The sequence below is a fragment of the Sminthopsis crassicaudata genome, chromosome 1, assembly GCF_048593235.1.
Source record: "Sminthopsis crassicaudata isolate SCR6 chromosome 1, ASM4859323v1, whole genome shotgun sequence".
NCBI classification, from domain to species: Eukaryota; Metazoa; Chordata; class Mammalia; order Dasyuromorphia; family Dasyuridae; genus Sminthopsis; species Sminthopsis crassicaudata.
Window position 1 is genome coordinate 598,914,327 of NC_133617.1, and position 17,458 is coordinate 598,931,784.

The window sequence follows — 17,458 nt, forward strand, 5'->3', positions numbered from 1 at the left end:
GTATTTTAGAAAGATTAGAAAAGAAAAATGATCATTTTCACTTGGGGATTAATAGAGCCAGCAGGCTAGGGTGAGGCTGGGGGTTAGAGAAAAGTGGAAAGCTCCATGGAAATGGTGATGGTAGATCTGTACATTGAAAAAACCATAAAAATTCATCTGTAGGGACAGATGAAGATACATTTCAGGTTTGGAAAAATAGCCTGTCCAAATGTGTAAAGATGGGAGAGGGCATATAAGGAATATAAACGTGTAAAAGGAAGAACAATGAAATGAGATTATGGAAAAGTGTTTTTGGAGCCAGATTGTGGAAAATATTAAATGTTAGCCTTTAGAGTTGAATTTTTTTTTTTATTATTTTATAACCAATAGGAATGGAGCCACAAATAAGTTTCTGGAACAGAGGAGTAGCATGGACAGACATATTTTAAGAGAATTATTTTGGCAACTGTTTAAAAACTATACTAGAAAGGGAAAGAGTGGAAGGATCACAGATGGTTAGGAGACTTTATAGTGATTCAATCAAGAAGTTTAGAGGACTTGAACCAGATGCTAACAATGAAAGCAGAGAGGGTGAGGATGATGTGGCTAGAGTAGAGCCAGCTGGCCTGGAAATCATTTTACAGGACTTGGGATACAAGAAAGAGTTAAGTGTCTAAGATGACTCAAGTTTCACTTAAGCCAAGGTGACTACCATCAAAAAGAAAGTTGGTGATGGGGAAGATTTGTAAGGATGCGGTTCCCATAAGACAAGAGAAGGGAATTGTAAGGGCCCTTTAAATGGGCGGCGCCACAGTGCAACAGGAGATTCGAGTGTCCCAGAAGTAATCTCTGTGGCTATTAGGACTGCCCTGTGGGTGGGATCTTGGCCATATTGAGATAGCTTCGTAATGGGTGATGACTCTCTCGCTGATTGGCTGTGTGTGTGACCTCACAGGCCAGGAGGGCACGTTACAAAGATTTATATAAGAAGTTGATGAGTTCATTTGTCTGTATTTGAATTTGGGTATCCAGGTAGGACATCCAGGTAGAAATGCATAGGTAATTTCAGGAATTATAGCTCAGGGAGCAAGCAAGCCAGAGTTGGCAATATTTTGAATCTTAATCTAATTCTTGAAAGTATTCAAGTTAATCATGGCCATAAAGTAGACACTTTTATGAGCCTCTAACAATTCTTATAAAGGATAACTCTTTTGCAACACCATGCCCATGAAGTAAGTAATTCCTTAGTGATCTTGAAAAATTCATTCTCCTTTCAGTGGAGTCTAAATCATATTGATACACTTTCCCTGAATCATGTCATTAGTGTCTGAACTGGGATCTGAGTCCATTTTCCTGAATCTGAAAATAGGGGAGAAGGGGAAATGGAGCTATCCTGGAAACCTGAAAACTTATGTATTTTTCATACCATGATCAACAAATGATAAAGGAAAATACCAGTTTAAATGACTAATCATTATTTTAATTTGATAGTACTACAACTAACACTGTTGTACCTTTTATGCTGAGAAGTTTTCTCTTTCTTCAATACAGATCACTTAAAATACACTTTTCTGGGCCTAGCTCTAATGGAAATTGGGACATACAGAGGAAGGACAGTGGAAGAAAATAGAAAAAGAGAACTATCTGACTCTTACTTCTCATTCCAGTGTGATTTCCAATCCCTTTGTACTCCTTCTGGTTCCACCCAAATGAGAAATTATAGGAAGGGATGTATATTGGGAACCAAACAAGATGGTGGTGAACAAACCAGATGAAACCTCTCCATTTTTGAGCTAAATGTGGGGAAAATGTTAGCATAGTGGATAGAGCACCAGGTCTAGAGTCAAAAAGATTCATAGTTCTGAATTCAAAACTGAAATCAAACCTTTACTAGTTGTGTGACTCTTAGCAAATCAATTGACTGGAGCAAATCCAGTTTGCCTCAGCTTCCTTATATATAAAATGAAATGGAAAAGAAAATGCTTCTATATTTTTACTCAGAAAATCCCAAATGGGGTCACGAAGAGATGGACACAATTGAAAAATGACTGATTTCCAACTTCAAACATAGAGTGGTAGTTTCAGTTCTAAGAAACTCTGGTTTGATATTTGGCACCGTTTAAAACTGAATCAATAGCAAAGTCACATTTGCCATTTTGAATTATATTGTACTGGTGGTCTAAAAATATACAATTGTCTTTATTTGTTGCAGGTCCTGGCCAGCCTGCGTACTGTACGGAATAACTTTGCTGCATTAACCAATTTACAAGACCGAGCACCTAGCAAGTAAGTTGTACTTCCCCCAATTCCTCACTATACTTTTGAATGAATGTTTTCCTCATTTCCTTGAACCCAAGTTAAAAGATTAGATTTCATGGCATCATTTCATTATTAGTCAACTACTCAAATGAAGTCATATGACAACCATTCCATTTTCTATAAATACTTTGCAGCGATGGTTCTATGGCAGAAGTGGAACAATATAACCTCTGAACTCAGGGATTCCATCTGTCAGCAGTCACTTGGCCTGTTTGTCCTTTGCCTAGTTATTTAAACTCAGGGTAACTTTATATTTCTGACTTGCTATAAATTAACCATTAGTAATTGATCCCTTGAGCCTCAAGTCAATTCAAAATCAGATAAGCAACATGCATGCAGTTTCTTTTTTTTAATTATGATTTATATCACATTTTATATTTTATCATGAAGTTGCAGGGAACAGACTGCAGAGAGGCATTTTAGAAATGATATTTTCTACTGGCAATAAAATTCTTTAAAAGTGGAAATAATATTTTTAGGATCAAATGAAAAAAAATTAGTTTGTATGCCTGAGCTCAATTAATTTATATGATTAAAAGATCCATTTTAAAAATTATTTATTATGTAAAGATCAATAAACTAGAAAAAATAAAAAATAACAAATGGAAGGTTGTTGTTGTTGGGTTTTTTTAATTAAGCATGTATCTCTAAAGATCTGCCTAAAAAAAGGTGAATAGGAAACTAAAATGTTCATCTGATTTATAATTAAAGCTATTGTAGTTTCACATTTGAGTTATTTCTTACTTCCTAATGGTAAGCATTGTAATTAGATGACCCACATTCTCTTAGAAAGGAATGAAAATTAATCCTGACGATCAGATTTTACAATAGTTACATTCCTCTCTATAACAGAGAAGTGAAGTCTTTGTAATAGTCACTAGTGCAAATAGCTTACTCCTCAAATGACATGTATAGGGAGAAGACAAAGAGTATTTTGTGATTGTTAAATGTTAGCCAAACAGTAATTAAAACATTATATGGAACTTGAAGGCCTGTAATGTATTATTTATATAATTATTATTAACACACATATACCATCCTTTGGAGGCCACTTAAAGGTTTGAAATCTAGGAAATCAGAGGCTCTCCTACCCATCCTTGTAAGCAAATGGAAAATTTAAGATTAGTGTACTGCCTGAAGCCTCACCATGATCAAGAAAGTAATAACTTCCCAATTTTGCTAAATACTTTGTTGTTTTTGAGTTATTTCAGTTGTGTCCAATTCTTCATGACCCCATGAGGGATTTTTTTGGCAAAAATATTGGAGTGGGTGGCCATTTCCTTCTCCAGCTCATTTTACAGATAAGGAAACTCTAGCAAGTTAAGTGACTTGCCTAAGGTCACAGAATTATTAATTATCTGAGGCCAGATTTGGACTCAGGAAAATAAGGTGCTTTATCAACTTCTCCAAGTATACAAATATGATGTTAATTTTTTTTAATTCCATCTCAGAATCTTATATCACATAATGTGGGAATTAAGAAATTTACAAATGCTTTTAGACTAGCTTCAATCATGCGGTTGAGGGAAAATTGTCATAGACAGGAAAATCTTGATTCAAGTTCAGTTATTTTTAGTAACCATATAACCTTGGATAAATCCATTAACTTTTCTGTATCTCAGATTCTTTATCCATAAAATAAGGAAGTTGGATGAGATCAGAGATTCTGAATCTATTTTGTTGTTGTTGCTGTTGTTTTGGTAGTATGACCCCTTTTAGCAATGTAGTAGCTGTGGACACCTCAGAATATTTTTAAGTGCAAAAAATAAAATACATAGGATTTTAAAAGAAAGTGGCTACATTGAGATACAATCTTCAAAAATTTTTACAAACAAACAAAAACCAAGTTCATGGTCCCCAAGTTAATAAACCCTGAGCCAACGATCTCTTAAGTTCCCTTCTGATTCTGAAATTCCATGAAAGCTTATCGTTAGACAAATGATAGATCTTCCAGCTGTGGAAACATGATGGTCCCTAGGCTTTTTTCTTAAAAGATATTTGAATACTTATATTCCATAAACCAGAAGTTTGGATAGTACTTTAATCCCCATCTGCATTACAAGAATATAAAATTTTAAATAGAGAGGCACAACTTCTGAGTCTGGGCCATAAACCCATAATATAGTGGACCTAAATCTCCTTGGATTAATTTTAAAATCAAGACAAATGAATACTTGTATTAGACTTTTTATGTCTTCCCATGAAAAGACCTCAACCTATCCTAGAGCTATTATCTAGACTGATAAAAAATCACAGACTCTCACACTGTCAGAGATGGATTGCCAGCTGCACCACATGGCAGAGTTTCCAAGTTGTTTTTGCCACCTGTTGGTCCAGAGAGGTTAACCATTAGCTGCGTCATTGGAATGTTTCAACCATACCCCTGGATTCCACAGACAGTGGGAACTGTGATGTTCTCCCTTGTCTCATCCAACTTCTGAGTACGCAGGAAGGAAGTCCAGGAAACCTGAAGTGATAACATTAAATGGTACTAAGGTTAATTTCTTAGCTTTCTGTTATTTTCTTCATTCTTTCCTTGTCTTGGTAGTGAAATTTTTTTATGCTTTAAAAAATTATTTTCATGGAAGTCTAACTGTTGTCTGGTGTTGGGTTTCAGTATAAACCTGGATTAAGAGAAGTTTAAGTTAGATTTTGTTGTTATTATTGTTTCCCAGAACTTTGCTTCCAAATAGAAATGAGTTTTACGTCATTTTCCAAAAAAGATTTGTGACCATGGTTCAAAAGATCAATTTAGGTAACATCCTGAAATGTTGAAATATCAGGTGATTAAGTACTCACATTCCCTGTCGTCTCAGATAGGAGTTTTATTTTAAAGAAAATGTGAAGTTAATTTTAGAGAGAGCAGATAGCCAATAATTCCATTTTTTCACACATATAAACTAATAATTCAAAATGTGTTTAGTTTAAAAACATATATAGTCCCTTTCTTAGAGGAAACCATCTTTTTTTTTTTTTTTTGACTAATCAAAGAGTAGTGAAAGAATATCCTTTGTTTTGGAAGGAGAAGTTGTTGACCTGACTTAGGTAAGCAGGTAAAGTGACAGATTTGGAGTCCCGAAGATTTGATTTCAAAACCTCCCTCAAATAATAGTTTTGTGACCCTGAGCAAATTACTTTCTCTCAGCCTCAGTTTCTTCATCTGTAAAGTGCAGATAATTATAGCACCTACCTTAGAAGGTGATAGAAATCAAATGAGATCACATGAGACCATAAATTTCATTAGATGTGTTAGCCACTATTATCGTTATCAATATATTAAAGACAATGCATTACCTCTTGTATCAGTCAAATATATTTCAAAGAAGTAGGAGAAGTCCCATATTTGGGAATTCATAATATACTTTAAATCAGATTTCCAAATCACTTTTTTTTTCTATTTGATAAATAGATTGCTACTAGTGGCAATATGAAACTAAAGAAACCATCTAGTCTAGATATGTGTAACAGAATTTTTATTTATGTTAAAATTAAATCAAATAAAATTTAAAAGGAAATTTAGTAGTCTATAGATGAGGGTTTACATGAATTATGAGAAAAGGTTTCCTGAAAGTAGGACAGAGTAAAGTTCTCGTGCCATTGCTCTATTTTCTAGTTATAATTCTTCTAGTATTTACCAAAAGCTTTCCTCAGACCAACCCTGTGGAACTAGGTAGTGCCTGTATTGTGATCCCTACTTAATGGATGAAGGGCCTAAAGTCCATGGGTTGTAATGAAAGGAATAACACTAAGTCGCATGCTCTTCCTCATCTACTTTATGCCTCCTGACACAGGATACCTTGCAAGAGTATATTTAGAAGAGTCTTCATATCAGATTCTTGATTTTAGCCTCATTCAGATGGTCAGAGAAAGATTGGCAATATCAATTGTGGTGGTCATAGTCATTTTTAGTCATTTCTGATTTCATGATCTTCCTTGAGTTTTTTTTGGGGGGGGGTTGTTTGTTTTTAACAAAGAAAATGAAGTGGTTTGCCATTTTCTTCTCCAGCTAATTTTACAAATGAGGAAACTGAGGCAAACAGTATTAAATGACTTGCCCAGGATCATAAAGCTAGTAAATCTAGATTTGAATTCAGCTCTTTCTGACTCTGACTCTGACCCAGTACTTTAGCTACTGTCCCCCCCCTTGCTGCCAGCAACAGCAGTAGCTAGTAGAAAATGTCCACTAACCACCTATCTAGTGCTTCATTGTGGTCTGTAGAGGTGACTCCAAGTTCTTAAAGCTTATAGAAGCAGAGCACAAGTTCTAAAGATCTTTCCAAGCTGGATAAATATTAGTGTGGGCCCAGAAATAGAATATGCCCACTTGTCACTCAACAGTTAGTCTAAGTTCAGAGAGTATCATCACAAGGTGAGTAGTCCCTGGTGATAAATTTATCACATTTTAAGGGATTGTAGCTCTTTTATTGGTAGAGGTATTCACTTTTGCAAAACCTTGTGTTCCAATTTTTTCTCTCTCTCCTCCCCCTCCCCAAGGTAGCAAAAAATCTGATATAGGTTAAATATGATAAATTCTTCTAAATACATTCCCATATTCATCACACTATGCAAGAAAAATCAAATAAAAAGGGGGCAAAGGAAAAACAAACAAACAAGCAAACAACAACAAAAAGGTGAAAATACTACGCTTTGATGCATATTCAGTCTCCATAGCTCTCTCTCTGGATGTGGATGGCATTTTCCATTACAAATTTATTGGAATTGCCTTGAATCACCTCATTGTTGAAAAGAGCCATGTCCATCACAGTTGATCATCACATAATCTTGCTATTACTGTGTACAATGTTATCTTAGTTGTGCTCAATTCACTCAGCATCAGTTCATGTAAGTCTCTCCAGACCTCTCTGAAATCATCCAGCTCATCATGTTATAGAACAATGATATTCCACTATATTCATATACCACTAGTAGTTCAGTCATTCCCCGATAAGCATCTTTTAAACCATGAAATTTTAAAAAAATGATAAGTATTTAATATTTTAAATTTTAATCAATATTTTTTAATTTTAAATTTAAATGTTAATCTCTTTTATTTTAACATCTTAAATCTTTTAATTTTCATAGTATTTCAATAGCCCACTAGGTGGCATCATAGTGCACAGGAGCAGCACCTGTTTTGGGAATCTCAGATTCCTGAAGTCAAATTTGTCCTTAGACAATTACTAATTGTATGAACCTGGGCAAGTCATTTAACTCTGCTTGCCTCAGTTTCCTCATCTATAAAGTGGGTGTAGAAAGAAAAGGCAAACCTCTCCAATACCTTTGCCAAGAAAACTCCAAATGGGGTCACAGTCAGACATGACTGAAAAGTCTGAACAAGAAAAATTGATTTTCTTTCTTATCCTATATATTTTCTCTTGTGAATCTAAAAACATTGTTCAGAGAAAGGGTTAATAGGCTTCATTAGAATGTCAGAAGGACTAGGATATAAAAAAGGTTAAGAATAGCTGCCCACTGTGAGACACTGTCTCTCTAATCAAGCTGTGGTTTCAGTTTGAATTATATTTAATAACTTCCCTGGAATGGATCTCTCTCCTAGATTTTAGCACAGTGTTCTGTACACAGCAGGCATTAATAGATGTTTAATAACTTAATGAAAGAATATACATTAATATCAAAGTAGTAGTGAAAACTTACAGAGAAAAAAGGAAATTGCTTATTACCAGCAAGTAGTGTAGAAATATTCTGTGGCCTGCTCCCTTTTTATATAAATAGAAATTCTAGATTTTCTCCAGAAAAAAAAATCTAGAAATGTTTCTGCTGCCTCAATTGAATGCAGTTTAATAAACATTTATTATAGAACTAAGCCAATGATAACAATTTTTTCCTTCAAAAAGTCTTTAGATGACAAGTACAGTAGCTTTTGATTTACCCCATATGTCTAGCATTATGAGACCTAATATTTTCCTATTTTCTCATGCTAACATGAATTGCAGTGTAGAAATCAAACAGAGACTTCACTGATTACAAGAGAAAGTATCATTTAAGTGAGTCTATATATTCTAGTCCCAGTGTATATATGCTAACCTAAAAATAATTTTTAAACTAAAATACCATCATTGAAATAACTCGGAGAACACACATTGCCTTTAACACACATTTAATTCTTAATTTTGTTTTCTTTCTCCCAGGAGATCACCCATGTGCAACCAACCATCCATCAACAAGGCAACTATAACAGGTAAGATTGATTTCTTTGGATATAATACAGAGTATTAGAAAGAAATTTGGTCTCCCAAAGTCTGATATAAAACTTTTTTTAAACTTGAATTTTGCAACAATTCTTGAAAATTAAAAACAAAAAGCTCCTTCCTTCTTGATTTATTATTTTTATTTTTGTTTTTTACTTTTTGAACTGCTCGAGTTATTTTCTTAGAAGGTAGTATTTAGGAATCCTTGTTTACTGAAATTCTTTATATGTGTAATTTTATTTCTCCTTTCATATTGATATAATTGCGTCTGACTTTCCAACAGATGTATTTTGAAAGACAGAATTAGTCTTGAAAATGATAGGTCCAGTCTTGGTGACATTATATATTCATATGTGTTGAGCTATGAGGAATTTTGGCTTAATGAAAGCATATGGGCAAAAAAGTTGATGTATCAGAAGACAAATATCCCTCTTTTTGATGTTTCCCTACTATATTGATGATATCTAATTTCTGAGTAGTAAAAGGTAACTTTTTAGATTGTTCTGGGTTTGTGTCTTTAGAGCTTAAGAGCAATTTAAACTATGAACAAATTTAAAGTTGGTGATATTTTAGTATACAACTATGAAATATCATTTTATTGTCTGCCAAGTAGATATTATGTGAGAGCCTTCATTCAGATATATTTCTGACCAAAGTATGGGTTTATCAGAAGCCTTTTCTAGTTCTTTCATTTTAAAGTCCTTGTTACGTTATAAAACTTGAAGTTCTTATTATTTTCTTTTGCAATTAAAACTTTGTGAAATAATATCATGATTCTTTTGCTATATATTATAGACTTCAAATAGCATTCATGCTTTACTGTACTTATGAGAAATTTATATTTATGGCGAATATAAATTTTAAAAATGAATCCAAGTGAAGCTTCTTATTTTGTTTTGGTTTTTTGTTTTTGTCATTTTTAAGGAGGAACAGTAGTTATAGGCATCAAGGACACATTATTGAGACAGAATATAAAGATCCCTCCCATTTGCTAAGAATAATTGTGTAGATTACATGGTGTAGTGAAAAGAATGCTGGATTTGCGATTCAAGGGCTTGGTTTCAAATCCCAACTTTCTTGCTTATTACTTCTTATGTGACCTTGAATAATTTATTTCATATAGGGGGGCCTCAGTTTTCTTATCTTCAGAATGAAAGGATTGCATTAAATGACATTGAAGACTGTTGTGGCTCCTTCATTGGAGCCAAGTGGAGAGCTGTCTCCAGTGGAAACTTAGCTACTAACTGAATGCTCATTGCAGGAATATGTGATAGACAAGAAGAAAACAGATTAATATTCCAGAGCAGCCTCTGGCTTCTTTCTCTCTCTCTCTGTTGTGGTCTCAGGTACACTGGACTTAGCCTTGTAAAAGAAACCTGTTTGTTATGTTGCTCTAGAACTGCTCCTATCATGGCTATGAATTTACTGTGATCCTGGGCATAGCTAATGTTCCATTTGGTAGGGGAGGGACACAAACAATATTTCCCACTGTATGACTTAAGGGACTGAGGCCCCTCATGTCATACCCCTAAATTCTCTTCTGAGGTAAAATGTGAAATGATTGTTACATGTATTCAGTCATCTATAACTTAGGGTGAATGAAGGATTTGAAAGAAAATTTTGTTAGGAGCTAGAAAATATTAGAGGTATTTAAAAGATTAAGCTTCCCTTGTGTGTTTTAAAATAGTATTATTATTATTTATTAAGTATTAAACATGGCAAACATACTTTTGTAGAAAGCAAGCTATCCCTGTGTTGGCCTAGAATAGGAGCAAAAAATTAAAATTCATTTTTAAACATGAGAGGGCAGCAAAGAATAACTATTGGCAGTTGTTCTAGATGGCATGGAGCAATGCCAACCTGATTTCAAATTGTTCCCTTAATTCTTTGAGGTCAATTTTTTGAGTATTTTTTTTGCCTGATTTTAACCAACAAAAATCATTATTTGTCCATTCTACATTATCCTATGATGTGATTATTAATATGACCTTTAAGATAACAAACTAGTCCCCAATATATTATTATTCACACCTTCCTTCATTATCCAATTTTAGAATAGAAAGACTTAGGAGAGTTTTTAGTCTAAAGGCTGGTTTGTGTGTTGGATAGGTGGGAATTTGGATGGGGGAATAGTTGCCAGTTTATGAAATCTATGGAACCATCTCTGAATAATGTTTTTAAATACATAAAATAAAAATCATAGGCTTTCAAATATTACATTATTATATGTGTATATATATGTATATATGTATATTTAAGTTTATGAATCCTAGGTTAAGAACCCTTAATCTAATCCATACTTTCATTTTATTGATGAGGACATTGAAAACCAGAAAGGATGAGTTACAACATAACTAGTTAGCAAGACCAGGAAGAGAGTTCAGGTTTACAAATTCTGAAGCTATGGCTGTTTGCCCAGCACTAGGCTTCCTCTGTTAAAAATATTTCTAAATATTAAGATAAATAAATAAAATATAAAAATAAAAATATTTCATAGATTAAGAGGAATCTGATTATGGAACCTATTAGAACCTGCTTTAAAGAAATGAATCAGTTCATCATTACATTGTTTGAGAACAGCGGATTAATGAAAATAATTGGTTCTAAATATGCCATATTATTTGTGGACTCATTGACTTAGAGCTAGAGGTACTATTTAATCCAACCATCTAATTTTACAGATATGGAAATGAAGTCCTTGAGAGATGAAAGGATTTATACAAGATCACATTGCTAGTTAGTAACAGAAACAAGTCGAAAACACAGGTCTCAGAATGATTCATAGTATAGTAATTTTTCTGCTACGTTATGTTGACTCAAATTAGAAAAAGTCCTTTATAGTTATGTTTCTCAGAGCTTACAAAGCACTGTTGCCTTGTAATTTATGTAAAAGTGCATTATATACATGTCATTCACTTTAGACCCTTGAAGAACTAAAAAAATATTCATATAATATATGTGTATGGAGAGAGAGAGAGAGAGAGAGAGAGAGAGAGAGAGAGAGAGAGAGAGAGAGAGAGAGAGAGAAGAGAGAAGAGAAGAGAGAGAGAAGAGAAGAGAGAGAGAGAGAGAGAGAGAGAGAGAGAGAGAGAGAGAGAGAGAGAGAGAGAGAGAGAGAGAGAGAGAGAGACTGAGAGAGATGAGAGAAAAGCAGAGATGAAGAAAGACTGGAGTTGGGAAGAGCCAGTATGTGCAATCCCAATGCTCAGCTTTTGATCTTTGACATGTTTTTCCCACAGAGAATATAAATATATGATTTTTTGCTCTTCATAGGTGTAGGAAGTTAGAATATACAGTAACAAGTGTGTCAAACATAACAGAAAATCCATAGATTTAAAGCTGGATTTGACTTTGGAAATTATTTTAATCCAATTCCTGCATTTTCTCTTTTTATATTCTCCTTTGGGAACACAGATCATAGGATCATCCCATCTCTAGGAAGGTAGGGGACCTCACAGACTTTAATCCAATACCCTCATTTCCCAGATGATGAAATTGAAGATAAATTATCTCCTCAGACTCACGAAGGTAGCAATTATGTCAGAGGAGAGATTTGAAACCACCTCCTCTGAATCTGGAATTGTAGTGTGTTCCAAGGTCACTCCATTTTTCAAATTTAACGTATCCAATATAAAACACAGTATTAAGATAAATTCTTCATTAAAGTTAAATAGTGAAACTGACCCTGGATTCATAACTATACCAGCAGATCAAAAGTACTAGCATCTTCCAGTAAGCTAGTAAAATGTGAGTTTGGGATCTGGAAATGTACTTTATGTCTTTTATTAGGGGAGAAGCCTTGTTAAACACAGATGGACTGATAGTGGATATAGATTCAGAGTAAGATGCTTCTTTGGCTATGACAACTCTGGAACACCATCTTTCAAGTCACAAATGACTTATAAATCTGTATCAGTAGAGGAAGTATTCATACCAATGAAACCATGGAGATTTGAAGTAAAAAAAAAAACTATTATTATATTATTATGTATCCCTCTTTCTCCTCCCTCCCTCAAGGACAATCTTGGTGTGATTTTTTTATTTTTAAAAATATATGCAAAATTAGTTTTCAACATTCATCCTTGCAAAACTTAGTGTTACATATTTTTCTCCCTCCCTTCCTATCTCCCCCCCTCCCCTGGACAGCAAGTAATCCAAATATAGGTTAAATATATTCAGTTCTTCCAAACATATTTCCACATTTATCATGCTGCACAAGAAAAATCAGAACAAAAAGGGAAAAAATGAGAGAAAAAAAAACAAGCAAGCAAACCACCACAACAAAAAAGATGAAAATACTATATTGTGATACACAATCAGTCCCCATAGCTCTCTTTCTGGATGCAGATGGCTCTCTCCATCACAAGTCTATTGGAATTGACCTAAACCACTTCATTTTTTAAAAAAAAATCAAGTCCATCACAGTTGATTATCACATAATCGTGTTGCTTGTTGCTTCTCTTGGTTCTATTCATTTCACTTAACATCAGTTCATGTAAGTCTTTTCAGAGTTTTCTGAAATCATCCTGCTGATCAGTTTTTATAGAACAATAATTTTCCATTATATCCATATACCATAACTTTTTCAGCCATCATGGGCATTTATTAAGTGTCCAGTTCTTTGCCCCTACAAAAAGGGCTGCTACAAATATTTTTGTTCATGTGAGTCCTTTTTCCCTTTTTATGATCTCTTTGGGATATGACCCAGTAGAGATACTTCTGGATCAAAGGTACTCACAGTTTGATCACCCTTTGGGCACAGTTCCAAATTACTTTCCAGAATGGTTTATATTAGTTCACAACTCCATCAACAATATATTAGTGTCCCAGTTTTCCCACATCCCCTCCAATACTTATCATGATCTTTTCCTGTCAACATACCCAGTGTGAGAGGTGTGAGGTGGTACTTCAGAGTTGTAATTTGCATTTCTAATCAAGTCGTTTAGAGCAATTTTTCATATAACTGTAGATGGATTCAATTTAGTTATCTGAAAATTATCTGTTCATATCCTTTGACTATCAATTGGGGAATGACTTGTATTCTTATAACTTTGACACAGTTCTTTATATATTTTACAAATGAAATCTTTATCAGAAATACTGGCTGTAAAGATTTTTTTCTACAGCTTTGTACTTCCCTTTTAATTTTGTTTCTGTTGGTTTTATTTGTGCAAACCTTTTTAAATTGTAATCCAATTTGTCCATTCTGTCTTTCATAATGTTCTCTAGTTCTTCTTTGTTCAAAAATTCCTCCTTTCTCCAAAGATATGTTATCTTAGCTAGCCTGAGAGGTGTGAAGTGGTACCTCAGAGTTAGAGACCTGATTTCTAAAATTAGAAGACTTCAGTTCAAATCCAACTTCTGACTCTTGCTAGTTGTATAATCTCATCAAGTCATAACCTCATCAAGTCACTTCATCTATAAAATGAGGAAGTTGGGCCAGATGGCTTCTGGGTTCCCTTGCAATTTTCATCTATGATTATTGTCATATCTTGACTTGTGGGGACAGGAAATATATTCTATGGTTTTTAAGCAGAAGGAGCTAACTTTTAGAATAAATACAAAAGGAAGAATCTTTTTTTTGTTTGTTTGTTTTAAATCTCACAAATCATGTGATTTGCTAAAATGCATGAATACTTCCACAGAATGCACTATTCATTAATTATATTTCTAACATTTTTCAGAAGCAACTCCATTTAATTTACCAATAAACTTTTTCTACTTTTTTTTTCTTGAAAAACTCTGATGATATTTTGGGGAAATAGTTACACTAATCAGAAAATACAAAACAAGAAACTTAGCGACTTCTTGACCAGGAACCAAATGCCCATAAGAGTTTTAAGAAAACATGTTTTCTTTTTTTTTTTCTATTTTATGTTTCAACTATTTAAACGTGTTCTTTTGGTGAGGGTTGGGAGAGAGAAGAACAGTAAAGCTTTCATATAATAATAAAAAGAACAGCAGATTTTCAAGAAAGAAAAAAAATTAAGAGTCATAGATATAATCAAAGTAGAATATTGTATATTATTTTAAAAGAGAAGTGTTAGTAGAACTCCTAACATTCAACAATGATTGAGCAACCCTTGAATATATATAAAAAATGAATGAATGAATTCAGAATAAAGCATTTTTAAAAAAACTAACTTGTTAAAGAATTTCCTTAATCTAATACCAAAAGAATCCAATCTAAGATTCTTTCAGGAGCAAATTCCTCTGAGGTTTATGTCTGATAACTGATTTGAGGTTATCATGAAGTGGTCACATGTATTTGAATTTGGATTATTCAGAGTTATAATTATTTAAAATATGGTAATTAATTCCAGGGCAATGGAAATATGCAGTGTGAATTCAAATAATGTGAGCACTTCATGATATTAATTATTTACACTGAGCTATAATAATATTTTGTTATGAGAGACAGTATGGATAAAGCACCTGGATTTGAATTCTAAACTAGGCTCTGGTATTTTCTTTTATTCATTTCATAAGAATCAAATGAGATATATGTTAGGCAAATTGTAAAATATAAATATGGATGATTAGGTTGTGGACTATTATTTACTCTGACTTAGCTCTGCTGCCTTTGAGATTTAGGACTAGACTAGGAGGTCTTATGTCATAGTGCACATATGAAGAACTTTACAAACTTCTGATGATTGTGATTTTGCTTTCATATCTGTGTTTTGAAATTTTGGTTTATGGCAATAGCTACCCAATCAATTCAACTAATACTTAAGAAACTTTTGTTATCTTCAAATTTCTATACTAGTTTCTAGGGATGTAAAACCAAAAGTAGTCCCTGTCCTCATGGAACTTACATTTTACTAGTAGACTGTAATATGTACATAGATGAGAAACTACAAAATGTTTATAAGGGGAAGACAATACTGATGACTATGGTCATTAGCAAAGGCTTTGGATAGAGATGGCATATGATTTGAACCATGCAGTAAAACAAAGATTTGGAGAGAGATAAAGGAGGAAACTGGATTAGGAGTGGGGAACAGCTTTCACTTTAAAGGCTTGGAGGTAAAAACAAACAAACAAACAAAAAAACCCAGAATGCCAAATACAGGAAACAAAAAGAAGAATGTTTGACTAAAGTGTAGATGGCACATAGGGAAATAAAGTAAACTTAGTGTGGAGCGAAATTGTAAAGAGATTTAAATGCAAGTTGAGTTTTATTTTAACTTAGCTATTTCAAGGGAGTCATTGAGGATTCCTTAACAGGGAAGTATCAGGGAGAGATCTATTATGTGGAGGATGGATTAGGGAGGTGAAAGTCTAAAGCTGGGGGACCAAAGGAAAGTGCTACAATGATGAGGTCCTGAAGTAGTGTTGTGCCCAGATGAGTGGGGACAGATTAAATTGAAATTATTTCAAATAGAATGGACAAAATTTGGCAATTGATTATACATAGATGAGGAGTTAAAGATCAGAATGATTAGTTAATGATTACTCCAGAGATGTGCTCATGGGTATCTAGAAGTATAATAATACTCTCAACTAAAATAGAAAAGTTTGGAGGAAGGGTCTGTTGGGGGATAGTGAAGATGAAAAGAAGGCAGTGTTCTGATATGTTATTTGAGATGGCTACAGGACACCTAGATGGAGATGTCCAGAAGACTACTGGTAATGTGGGAATAGAGCTCAGAAGAAAGATCAGGGCTAGATGTTGAGATCTGGGAACCATCTGCATGGAGATGATAAGAAGAATAAGGTTTTATCTGTGCATTCTTGAGCTTGTGACTGAACAGTTTATAATTTCATTTTTTTAATCAGCTTCCTATTTACTGATTGACTAACCACAGACACTACTTAGCTTAGGGGCCTAGGCTTTGCCCCAGTCGATACTTTTGCTATACCTTCTGGATGACACAAAGTTAGAACATGGCCTTGGTAGGCCTAAAGTCCTTCAGTGCATTCATTGTAACCACTGGCTTATTGTGCAAGCTGAGAAGGCACCAAGACTTCCTGTACAATGTACATGGTGAATTCTAACTTCTACTTAACAAAATGAGGCAGTTGGGATAACTGAAATAATATGTGCAAAAATTTTTGAGATTATTAAAAATATATACAAGGTGATAATATTATCATTGTTATTCCCGTCATCATCTCCGTCATCACCATCGTCATTCAAAACATGTGTCTGGTTCTAATTGGATGAGCTTATCCTCTCCTCCTAGACACAAAGAAAGAAAATTAAGTATCATATGCCTGCTCTTTGTGGAGGGGGCAGTTTGGGAAATTTGATGTTTAGTTACTGTGTACTTTTTGTCTTCTCTGACGTAGTACGGAGTGTTTAAGAAAAAAAAAAAGACTGCATTCTTTAATCTCTCCCTTTATCCACAAAATTTCCCACCCTTTTTTTTTTTTTTTAAATTTCTTACAAAGTATTCTGCACATACAACATGCTGAGAAACACAATGACTGTGGTGGGGCAAAACAATTCAAATGGTTCTTGTCCAATTTTTTTTTCCCTGATGTTTTCAGTATTCTCACAATGATTGATGTTTGCATTAAAAACTTTAACTGTATAAAGAAATAGGAAGGCTCACTCTCTTCTTTCACTGTCTTAGAAATACTGGAAACAGCCAATTGGCTATATATATATATATATATATATATATATATATATATATATATATATATATATATACATATATATATATATATATATATATATATATGTATATATATATATATACACATATATATATATATGTATATATATATATATATATATATATATATTTTTTTTTTTTTTTTTTTTTTTGGCCTTCCTTCTTCCTTCCTTTCTTCGCTCCTTGTGGTAGGGCAAAATAATTCAAATTATTCTTTGTCCAATTTTTTTTTCCTGATGTTTTTCAGTATTCTTCCAATGACTGATGTTTGCACTAAAAGTTTTAATTATATAAAGAAATAATGAGTCTCATTCTCTTTCACTA

General features: G+C 33.5%; 1 protein-coding gene across 15 annotated transcripts in view; it reads left to right on the forward strand.

Annotated features, from left to right (window-relative positions):
• Window positions 1-17,458, forward strand: part of PDE4D (phosphodiesterase 4D) — a 1,915,283-nt gene that overhangs the window by 1,722,830 nt on the left and 174,995 nt on the right. For all 15 annotated transcript variants that reach the window (XM_074282453.1, XM_074282452.1, XM_074282451.1 and 12 more), the window contains 2 exons: window positions 2,192-2,265; window positions 8,448-8,497. In XM_074282453.1, coding sequence (XP_074138554.1) covers window positions 2,192-2,265; window positions 8,448-8,497 — 124 coding nt within the window. The remainder of the gene's footprint in view (window positions 1-2,191; window positions 2,266-8,447; window positions 8,498-17,458) is intronic.